Here is a 12210-nt window from a genome sequence, read left to right on the forward strand (position 1 = left end):
TGCATAGAATATTGTCAGGCCACATGTCATCAACTTCGATCCGTGTCAGAAACCGAAGAGCAAATTCAGGTCATTGCTGCAGATTGTGAGGTTTCATTTGCCGCACTATCTGGATTATGTACGATTATCAGTGTAATATAGGCCGCAAAACTTTCCGCGCTGTTGACCAGGTGATGGACAGTTCTCGAGACAGTGCACGAGCACGAGGACTAGCGCTGCCGGGAACACGTGCTGCGTGATCACTTACATCAACAGCAGCCTCGTCAATAACTCCCACCGTGATAAGATTGCTTCCTCTTTCAGGTGCCACATAAGCTCACTTGTCTTTTCAAATTTCATTACCATCTTTTTTAAACCATTTAACCATATCTGACCTCTACTCAGACCTTCCCTCGGCGATATTCTCTCAACGGAGCACTGTACTTGCTGCCGTTTACATAAAACAGTTTCACTAACAGCGCACGGTCTCTCTACTCTGTAGCCGAACTGTTCATTCACATTATAGTTTGTCATAAGACAGCGTGGATGTCATACCGTCAAACAAACACTGTACAGCCCTAGATTTGCACCTGGTGGCGATAATTGGAACTAATTTGTTTTCCAGTGCAAATCGGTTCAGCATTGACGCATTAGCATATCTGCCATGTTTCGCTGCCTTACGATAATTACAGCTCGCACAGGACCTCCGTGAGTACCTGCAATTTAAGTGTAGTTATTTTACTCGTTTGGTCTCCTGGAAGCTATTTAAACCTACAAGAGGACAGTGAAGGGTTAGATGTTTCTCTAGATGTGAATGATTTGACGAATATTCCACGGAGACGAATATGCTTGGTGTCTCCACAAGTCATAGACGTGAGTCCTATGACCGCATCTAGGCAGCCTAGGACCCAGCTGTGACCAGTCCGCGCGAGCTGAGGGCGGTTGTTGGAAGGTCACAGACGAGGGTAGATTACCACTGCTTTCGGTGTCTCGTGTCACCATCAGAGCGTCATGGTACTAAGACAGTGACTGATTCGGAATTTGTGCACAATAACAAAAAAAAAAAAAAAATTACGCACTCGCACCAGACATGAGTCTAATACACTCCTGGAAATGGAAAAAAGAACACATTGACACCGGTGTGTCAGACCCACCATACTTGCTCCGGACACTGCGAGAGGGCTGTACAAGCAATGATCACACGCACGGCACAGCGGACACACCAGGAACCGCGGTGTTGGCCGTCGAATGGCGCTAGCTGCGCAGCATTTGTGCACCGCCGCCGTCAGTGTCAGCCAGTTTGCCGTGGCATACGGAGCTCCATCGCAGTCTTTAACACTGGTAGCATGCCGCGACAGCGTGGACGTGAACCGTATGTGCAGTTGACGGACTTTGAGCGAGGGCGTATAGTGGGCATGCGGGAGGCCGGGTGGACGTACCGCCGAATTGCTCAACACGTGGGGCGGGAGGTCTCCACAGTACATCGATGTTGTCGCCAGTGGTCGGCGGAAGGTGCACGTGCCCGTCGACCTGGGACCGGACCGCAGCGACGCACGGATGCACGCCAAGACCGTAGGATCCTACGCAGTGCCGTAGGGGACCGCACCGCCACTTCCCAGCAAATTAGGGACACTGTTGCTCCTGGGGTATCGGCGAGGACCATTCGCAACCGTCTCCATGAAGCTGGGCTACGGTCCCGCACACCGTTAGGCCGTCTTCCGCTCACGCCCCAACATCGTGCAGCCCGCCTCCAGTGGTGTCGCGACAGGCGTGAATGGAGGGACGAATGGAGACGTGTCGTCTTCAGCGATGAGAGTCGCTTCTGCCTTGGTGCCAATGATGGTCGTATGCGAGATTGGCGCCGTGCAGGTGAGCGCCACAATCAGGACTGCATACGACCGAGGCACACAGGGCCAACACCCGGCATCATGGTGTGGGGAGCGATCCCCTACACTGGCCGTACACCACTGGTGATCGTCGAGGGGACACTGAATAGTGCACGGTACATCCAAACCGTCATCGAACCCATCGTTCTACCATTCCTAGACCGGCAAGGGAACTTGCTGTTCCAACAGGACAATGCACGTCCGCATGTATCCCGTGCCACCCAACGTGCTGTAGAAGGTGTAAGTCAACTACCCTGGCCAGCAAGATCTCCGGATCTGTCCCCCATTGAGCATGTTTGGGACTGGATGAAGCGTCGTCTCACGCGGTCTGCACGTCCAGCACGAACGCTGGTCCAACTGAGGCGCCAGGTGGAAATGGCATGGCAAGCCGTTCCACAGGACTACATCCAGCATCTCTACGATCGTCTCCATGGGAGAATAGCAGCCTGCATTGCTGCGAAAGGTGGATATACACTGTACTAGTGCCGACATTGTGCATGCTCTGTTGCCTGTGTCTATGTGCCTGTGGTTCTGTCAGTGTGATCATGTGATGTATCTGACCCCAGGAATGTGTCAATAAAGTTTCCCCTTCCTGGGACAATGAATTCACGGTGTTCTTATTTCAATTTCCAGGAGTGTACTATCAATGACCGGCTCTAACTTTGACAATGGTCTCAGTTCGACGAGGAAAGAATCCAAATCTTTATTCAGATATACCATATGCATCTGATGCCGCTCATTGATGATTAGATCCCGCAGAACAACCAAACTGCTATGTTTCACCCGTTGTTTGAAATAGTCCTTCATACTTTCTACGTGATTAAGATCCGGTGATTCAGTGGACCAATCGAGGTGGAAAAGGAGTGCGTGAATATTCTCAAACCAGGAATGTACACGTGCAGCTCTGTGAATATGGCTGCTGTCATTTTGGAAGAATCGAGTGTTCACAGCAGACTCATCATCAAAATGTACAAGAAATGGTAACACTTGGTCACCGACGTTATTGATATAAGCATCGTAGTTCATGTTCGCAGCAGCCTTGATGAATGGGGTCAAGAGCACGAAAAACATCCCCGAAGCCTCAGAATACCATCTCCCACCTGATCTACAACCTCGGCTCACTACGGCTGAAACACCTCATTGGGGCACCGGTGCACTCAGCGCCTTGCATCTGCGTCTACATCTACAATTACACCTACATTTACATAAGTACTCTGCCGGCCGCGGTGGTCTCGTGGTTCTAGGCGCGCAGTCCGGAGCCGTGCGACTGCTGCGGTCGCAGGTTCGAATCCTGCCTCGGGCATGGATGTGTGTGATGTCCTTAGGTTAGTTAGGTTTAAGTAGTTCTTAGTTCTAGGGGACTGATGACCACAGCTGTTAAGTCCCATAGTGCTCAGAGCCATTTGAACATAAGTACTCTGCAATTCACAAATAAGTGTCGGTTCATCGAACCACATACAGACTATTTCTCTGTGGTTCCACTCTCGAACAGTGCGCGAGGAGAATGAAAACTTAAATCTTTCCGTGCTAGCTCTGATCTTTCTTATTTTATTACTATGATCATTTCTCCCTATGGAATTTGACATCAGTAAAATATTTTCGCATTCAGAGGAGAAAGCTAGTGATAGAAATTTCGTGAAAAGATCTTGCCGCATCTAATGATGACCACCTCAACTCGCTTGTGATATCTGTGACGCCCTCTCCCTTAGTTCGTGATAACACTACGTCACACATCGTTAGGTGATCTGCGGATTGTGATGTAGATGTAGAAAGTTAATGTAGATAATAACGGCTGCTCTTCTATGGACTTTTTCAATCTCCTCCGTCAATCATATCTGTTAACGATCCCAAACCGTACAGCAACACTCTACTAGAGGACGGACACGTGTAGTGTAAGCAGTCTCTTTAGCAGAGCTGTTGCATCTTCTAAGTGTGCTTCATTTGCAAAGAATCGAATCACGACTCGTCGGATTGCAGCAAATTCTTTCAATGAGCCACTGTCCAGTTGCTGTGTTGTTCTCGGGTCGTGCCACGAGAAGCTAGATGTCGCGGAGGAGAGGGCAACGAGAAAGAGGTAAGTCCCCCGTGCACTTGGCACATGCTCATCACGAGTAGTGAAATGTTTCCTGCAAAGACATTAGACATCTCATTGTTAGTGCGGTGAGTGGGTCAATGTTGGTAGTTGAGGCTGTAGCGTCGGCGCCAACATTGGCGCCTCCAAGCAGCCGCGCGGACGCTGTAGTTGCGTGCAGTACCTGCGTGATGCGCCACTCGTAGGGCGTGGTGGCGGTGGCCAGCAGGCAGGCGACGACGACGAGCAGCGTGACTCTGCGCGCGCGCGCCTCCGTGCACAGCACCTTGCCGCGCAGCGGGTGGCACACCGCGATGTAGCGCTCCACCGTGAACGACACCGTCAGCCAGATGGACGAGCTGCCTGCAACACGCACCCCACACCACGCCGTCACTCACATCTCTCTCTCCCTGTCTCACCTGCCGTCCTTCGTGCGTCAGCAGTCTGCCAACCAGCTCCATACACTATCTGATCAAAAGTATCCACACACCTATCAGTGCCATTAATATTGGATGTGTCCACCGTTGGCCTCACTGATTGCTTAAATTCTGCTGGGGACACTTCCATTGAAGGGTCTGTATGTCTCTCGAGGAACACCAGTCGGTTCTTCCTCAAGAGCCTACGAGAAGGTAGTGATGTTGGATGCTGGAGTCTGGAGCGAAGTCGGCGTTCTAGCTCGTCCCAAAGGTGATCTATTGGATTCAGCTCAGGACTTTAGGCAGGCCAGTCCGTTTCAGGAAAGTTATTGCCTACAAACCATTGCCTCACAGATGCCGATTTATGACAGTCACCTGTCATGCAGATACAAACAACCATCATCTTCCAACTGGTCCTCTAATCTATGGAGTGTCCGCCCCGATAGCTGAGCGGTCAGCGTGACGGAGTGCCGTCCTACGGGCCCGGGTTCGATTCCCGGCTGGGTCGGGGATTTTTTCCGCTCAGGGACTAGGTGTTGTGCTGTCTTTTCATCATTTTCATGCCCATCTGGCCCGCTGGTCGCCCATTGTGGCGTTGACTGTATTAAGACCCGCACCAAGACGGCCGGACCTGCCCCGCAAGGGGCATCCCGGCCAATGACGCCAAACGCTCATTTCCATTTTCATCTATGCAGTACACAATGCTCTGAAATCCGTTCATACGCTTCCGCAATTAACCTTTTTCTTAAGCGCAATAAGAGGCCACATCCTAACAATGAAAAACAACCCCGTAACGTAACACCAAGTGCCCCATACTCCACTGCTGTCACTACACACGGCGGCGTCGCTCTTTACGCCGTATGGAGCAATCCTAAGCATCGAATACAGAAATGTGTAGCTTTTGAGGAGCTGCTCGACCATTATACGTCATTCTTTTCAACTCGGTATGCACAGTCATTGCAATACGTGGACTGCTGGTAGCACTTTGAAATTTGTGATTCCTTCCGCTGATTCCATGCCATTTTTTACTACCACCCTCTGCAATGCTCCATGCTCTATGCCCGTCATAACATGAGGTGTGCTGTGTCTTGGTTTAGCTGTGGTTCTTCCTTCCTCTTTTTCACTTTGCAATTGCGTCACCAAAAGGTGACTTGGGCAGTTTCAGAAAGATTGACAAGCCTCTGATGGGTTTGTTACTCAGATGTATCAATGACCAGTCAATGTTCGAAGTCATTGAGCTCTCCTGACAGACCCATTCTGCTGATACTGCTTCTCTACTGACAATAATAGACCCTCCGCCTCTTTTTATACTGACAGCTCCTCTTCCCTTGACATCTATTTGTCAATTCCGCGCTGTATTGGGGTGTCGGGATACTTTTGGACACATAGTGTATTTAGAATTTACAGAATCTAGCCTGAACCTGTGATGCGGGTAACTAATCCATAGAAATAGCTCTTTAAAGCAATTTTTTAATTAAAAGCCTTCAACACAGCATTTAAGGCTTGTTATTCAACTAGCATGTGTAGCACCAAGTTTCTACCGCCGGACGAAATGTTTATAATATGTAGTGATATAAACAAGCCTTCCTCGTGACTCAGTCTATGAGTGAAAGTCATATTAAAATCCCTACAGTAGGTCCTCATATTATGCATGACATACAGACAGAAAAACGCATTTGTGGACTTCATCTTATAGAAGGTATAGATACACGAAATTTTTTCCATATAATTTTTACCTTATTGATGGATGAGATTAAAAAGCTGAAAAGAATTGAAGGCACTAAGGTATTCAACACAATTAATTAAAACCACTAAGAATAACTTAGTGGAAAAAGAACAAATAATTGAGATTCACGTCCATTCAAAAATCAGTATTTCAATTTGAAAAATAAAATATTGTAACTGTTTGCAAATATACACTCTGTGATCAAAAGTATCCGGACATCCCCCAAAACATACATTTTTCATATTAGGTGCATTGCGCTGCCACCTACTGCCAGGTACTCCATATCAGCAACCTCAGTAGTCATTGGACATCGTGAGAGAGCAGAATGGGGCGCTCCGCTGAACTCATGGACTTCCAACGTGATAAGGTGATTGGGTGTCACTTGTGTCATACGTCTGTACCTTGAGATTTCCACACTCCTAAATATCCCTATGTCCACTGTTTCCGATGTGATAGTGAAGCGGAAACGTGAAGGGACACGTACAGCACAAAAGCGTACAGGCCGACCTCGTCTGTTGACTGACAGAGACCGCCGACAGTCGAAGAGGGTCGTAATGTGTAATAGGCAGACATCTATCCAGACCATCACACAGGAATTCCAAACTGCATCAGTATCCTCTGCAAGTACTATGACAGTTAGGCGGGAAGTGAGAAAACTTGGATTTCATGGTCGAGCGGCTGCTCCTAAGCCGGTAAATGCCAACCGACACGTCGCTTGGTGTAAGGAGCGTAAACATTAGACGATTGAACAGTGGAAAAACGTTGTATGGAGTGACGAATCACTGTAAACAATTTTCATTCTGGAATTAACGCAACATAAAACAACTTGATTTTTTTTACGGTCTGTTGTATCTGCTCAAACGAAGAAAGAAGGGATCGTTCGAACAGGGTGCAGGATGTTGCGGCTCTGGGAGCCGGTTCCCTGCGAGGTCAGCTCAAAGTAGCGTGACAGAAAACGGACAGACAGACAGACAGACACAGTTCGTCGGGGCCTGCAGGAAGCGGGAAGTGAAGCGAACCTGCCGCAACAGCGCTCCGCCATCAGCGCGGTTTCCGCCGTGACAGCTGCAGCGCTGGCTTCTCGCAAGTCGTGGTACACAGCGACGCGATCCAGGGCTGTTCTCCCAGCGGAACTGCGCAGCACGAGTGCTGGTGGCGTCGCATGTCATCCGCAGCCTGATCCAGTATTCTGTAGCTTATACCGGAACCGAGGAACAGAGAAGACTTTATATACGGCACGCCATTAAAATTACAGCAGCATGAAAATGACAGCCGCAAACGTCAAATTGACTTGAACTGTACTACATGCTTGGATATGCAAGTTACGCTACTGGCCATTGAAATTGTTACACCACGAAGATGACGTGCTACAGACTCGAAATTGAACCGACAAGAAGAAGGTGTTGTGATATGCAAATGATTAGATTTTCAGAGCATTCACACAAGGTTGGCGCCGGTGGCGACACCTACAACGTGCTGACATGAGGAAAGTTTCCAACCGATTTCTCATACACAAACAGCAGTTGACCAGCGTTAGCTGGTGAAACGTTGTCGTGACGCCTCGTGCAAGGAGGAGAAATGTGTACCATCACGTTTCCGACTTTGATAAAGGTCGGCACGATTGCGGTTTATCGTATCGCGACACTGCTGCTCGCGTTGGTCGAGATCCAGTGACTGTTAGCAGAATATGGAATCGGTGGGTTCAGGAAGGTAATATGGAACGCCGTGCTGGATCCCAACAGCCTCGTATCACTAGCAGTCGAGATGACAGGCATCTTATCCGCATGGCTGTAACGGATCGTGCAGCCACGTCTCGATCCATGAGTCAACAGATGGGGACGTTTGCAAGACAACAACCATCTGCACGAACAGTTCGACGACGTTTACAGCAGCTCGGAGACCATGGCTGCGGTTACCCTTGACGCTGCATCACAGACAGGAGCGCCTGCGATGGTGTACTCAACGACGAACATGCGTGCACGAATGGCAAAACGTCATTTTTTCGGATGAATCCAGGTTCTGTTTACGCCATCACGATGGTCGCATCCGTGTTTGGCGACATCGCGGTGAACGCACATTGGAAGCGTGTATTCGTCATCGTCATCGCCATACTGGCGTATCACACGGCGTGATGATATGGGGTGCCATCAGTTACACGTCTGGGTCACCTCTTGTTCACATTGACGGCACTTTGAACAGTGGACGTTACATTTCAGATGTGTTACGACCCGTGGCTCTACACTTCATTCGATCCCTGCGAAACCCTACATCTCAGCAGGATAATGCACGACCGCATGTTGCAGGTCCTGTACGGGCCTTTCTGGATACAGAAAATGTTCGACTGCTGCCCTGGCCAGCACATTCTCCAGATGTCTCACCAATTGAAAACGTCTGGTCAATGGTGGCCGAGCAACTGGCTCGTCACAGTACTCCAGTCACTACTTTTGATGAACTGTGGTATCGTGTTGAAGCTGCATGGGCAGCTGTATCTGTACACGCCATCCAAGCTCTGACTCAATGCTTAGGCGTATCAAGGCCGTTATTACGGCCAGAGGTGGTTGTTCTGGGTACTGATTTCTCAGGATCTACGCACCCAAATTGCGTGAAAATGAATACCCGTTTATCATCTGCATTTCTTCTTGGTGTAGCAATTTTAATGGCCAGTAGTCTATTAGCACTTTACCTCGACCGCACCAAGTAGATAGGAGTAATGCGCTCTACATTACAGTGGAACCTGGCATAGGGAGAATAATTCGTTCCAGAATCTTACTCGTAGTGCGAAACACTCGTTAAGTGAAACAATTTATCCCATATAAATTAATGTAAAACACGATAATGCGTTCCATGCAGGGAATGGACTAAAAGTTTAACTTATTCATGCCGTTTATTCAAAAAAATTATACATACAGTATTATGTACTTTATTATTCACGATACATAACTAATTCTTTTTTACTAGGAAGCTATGTACAGTTATTTGTTTCTACCGACGCTTCAACACTTGGCGAAAATGTGGCACAGCATTATCGTCGAATAAATTTGTAGTGCGCATAGCTACGGCTTTATTGGGGTGATGATTTTCAATGTACGATGCAACTGATTCCCACGCTTTCAGCATTTATCTTGCGCCAAAGTATTGCTGCTTTGCTGTTAGGAGCTCCTCCTCTGAAGAACTCCTCACCACAACTTCCTGCTATGAAACACACTTCAACTCCATAAGCTCTTTCGTGATCATTTCTTGGCTGTGCTCTTCCACAAGCTCATTGATATCATTGTTATCCACTTCTAGTCCCATTCTCTTGGCCAAAGACACAATCTCGTTGACTACAGGCTCCACAGGTACTAACTCAAATGCCTCAGGCACATTTGACAATGCACTCCAGCCAAAGCTTCTTCCAGGCAGAAGTGAGAGCTCTCTTGGTAACCACTTCCCACTCCTTTTCGGTCATCCTGACGCAGGCAACGATGGCGAAGTACTATTTCTAAGACTTTCTGAGAGTGAGATCGGTAGCTTCAGTCAACTCAAAGCAATGCTCGAAGAAATAATCTGCTGGTTCGTAGGCTGGAGTAACAGGACGGTGCTGGAAGGCGAAACTGGATCTTGATGACTGGAAATTCTTCAAGGAGGTGGTCTTGTAGGCCTCGAGAATGGGCAGGAGCGTTGTCCTAACAAGCAGGACAGGGAGTGGCAGATCCATCTCAAGCAAATATTTTTTCACTGAAGGACCAAACACTTCATTGATCCATTTACAAAAAAAAGATCAGGTGTCACCCAAGCCTTGTTGTTGGACCTCAACATCACATTTAAACTGCGCTTCTGAACTTCACGCTTGTTGAAGGCTCGTGGAGTTTCTGAATGGTAAACAAGCAGTGGTTTAATTTTCAAATTGCCGCTCGCATTGACACAGAATAGCGGTGTGAGAGAGTCTTTCACTGGCTTGTGACCTGGCTATGCATTCTCCTCTGCTGTTACAAATGTACGCTTCGGCATCTTTTTCCAGAGTGGGCCCGTCTCGTCACAATTAAAAACCTGTTGCGGTGGATAAGGCTCAGAATCTACGAGCATCTTGAAGTTGCTGATGCAAGTTCTCTGCTGCCTTTGTGTCGGAGGTGGCTGCTTGCCGTGTCTCACAACTTTGTGGATGCCGGTTCCGGTTCTTCTCTAACCACGGCTTCCCTTAAACACTTCTTTGGCCGCTGATGATCCCGGAGTCCTCTTAACGAGGTCGGCGAAAATCATTCTCGCCTTCTCACAACTGATGTTCTCGTTAATACTGGCGTCTTGCAATTGCCTCTCATTTATCCATATAAGGAGAAACCTTTCGACATCGTCCAGAATAGGAAACCGTTGTTTAGATACTCTTGTCACACTTTTTAAAGCATCTATCTCTTCAAGCTTGTCCTTGTTCTTGAGGATAGTGCAAATAGTTGATGTAGACTGATTGTATGTGCGTGCTTAATGAGCAACGCTAACGCCATATTCGCGTTTTTTTATGATTTTAAGTTTCATTTCCGAGGTAATTTTCTTTGTCTTATGGTCGTCTTCTTGCGCCTTTATCTTCGGGGACATTTCTACGAAGGATATTAAAATTTGCACGCAAAAGAACACTGTGCGACCACAAGTTAGAAAAATGTGTGATCACAAGCTGCACTAAGATGGTAGCAGAAAGAGCGCTAAGTTTAGATTGCAGTACGTACTAAAGACATTGTTCATATGCTGTTGCCAACAATGCAAGGTGTTCATATTGTTGAATGTTTCCCCAGCCGCGCGCGAACCGCTGGTGACGTCACACTAAATCTACGTCACTCGTTACGCGAAACATGGCTCGTTAGGCGAGTCCTTTTTTTTTTTACACTTTGTTTTGCTCGTTATGCGAACTAAGCTTTCCGGGAGGTGCTCGTTAAGAGAGGTTCCACTGTATATATACGTCGTTTCACAGTTCATATTACAGGCGCTAGGGGTTGTGCAGGAAACTTAGCAGAAAAAGTTTTGAGAGGGAACCCATGTCTGAAAATTTATGTTTTGGATAAAAACGAAGTTTGATGAAGGGATCACTTTTTCAGATCTCCAGCTTTTCGATACGCACACAGCAGATAGAATGAACTCATAAATGTGTGCTCCACAGGAGCCCACGACAAGGGGAATGTTTCGAGTACTCATCGTCGGGCTCTCTTCTATGTAACGCAGGACGTCCACTTCAAAGTCGAGAGTCCGGCTCGTTCGTGGAGCACCACGGTCTACCCACCTAGTTGCGAATGTACCAGTTTCTCGCAGCCACTGTTGTAGTCAGACGAAAGAGGTGTGTGATGTCATTAACTACAACAGGAACTGACGAAGACGCCCTCTTTTTAGTTTGTACGCGTGTCGTCAAGCGAGAGATGTGCAAGCGATCATAGCTTCAAATTTATGTTATATCGAAACAGTACTTTTCCAGACATGGCTTCTTTACCAACACGTTATCTACCAAGTGGTCTCTACAGTCCCTAGAGCTCTGTAATAGGAACTGTGAAACACCCTATATAAGGAAAAAATACCCATCGAGTTTTCTACCTAGAAAACATATTTGAATGTTGTTCTCTTGTGAGAAGATTCAATGGTAATACGTTCGTGGCCTAACGAAACTGAACACTATCGTTCCGCAATTTTACTGCTCGCGGTGAACGGGACTCTAGGACTGTCATGCAAGTATTTAGTTAATTCGTCAGCTAGTTACGTTCCGTAGATTATAACTGCAACATCTCGCTATTATGTGGAACTAGTCGGTTTTACAATTATAGTGCATCTTCTGAACGGGAAATTTACGGATGTGATTCGGTAAGTGTTTTATTCTTATTATTTTTACGTGTATACAGTGACTTATAAACCGCCCGGATAGTCGAGCGCGTTAACGAGCCGCTGCCGCGATTCGGAGAGGCGAACCTTGTTTCGGTTCGAATCCTCCTCGCGGATTACCAACAAGGGATGGTGATCCGGCCAACCTGGATGTCGTTTCATAAAGTTTTCCATATGAAACTAGGTAAATACGCTTTGCAAACATTTGCTCACACCTTGAACATGAGGTTTACTCAAGGCGCATATACATTAGATACGCAAATTTCGCCCCAGGGGAAGTTGTGGCGTAAGTAAGTACAC

General features: G+C 47.5%; 1 protein-coding gene across 1 annotated transcript in view; it reads right to left on the bottom strand.

Moving 5' to 3' along the window:
- LOC126260407 (FMRFamide receptor-like) overlaps nt 1-12210 on the bottom strand; it is a 119907-nt gene that overhangs the window by 63147 nt on the left and 44550 nt on the right. The window contains exon 2 of the mRNA XM_049957734.1: nt 4121-4299. Within this exon, the coding sequence (XP_049813691.1) occupies nt 4121-4299 (179 nt within the window). The remainder of the gene's footprint in view (nt 1-4120; nt 4300-12210) is intronic.

This window comes from Schistocerca nitens, chromosome 5 (genome assembly GCF_023898315.1).
Source record: "Schistocerca nitens isolate TAMUIC-IGC-003100 chromosome 5, iqSchNite1.1, whole genome shotgun sequence".
Classification (NCBI taxonomy): Eukaryota; Metazoa; Arthropoda; class Insecta; order Orthoptera; family Acrididae; genus Schistocerca; species Schistocerca nitens.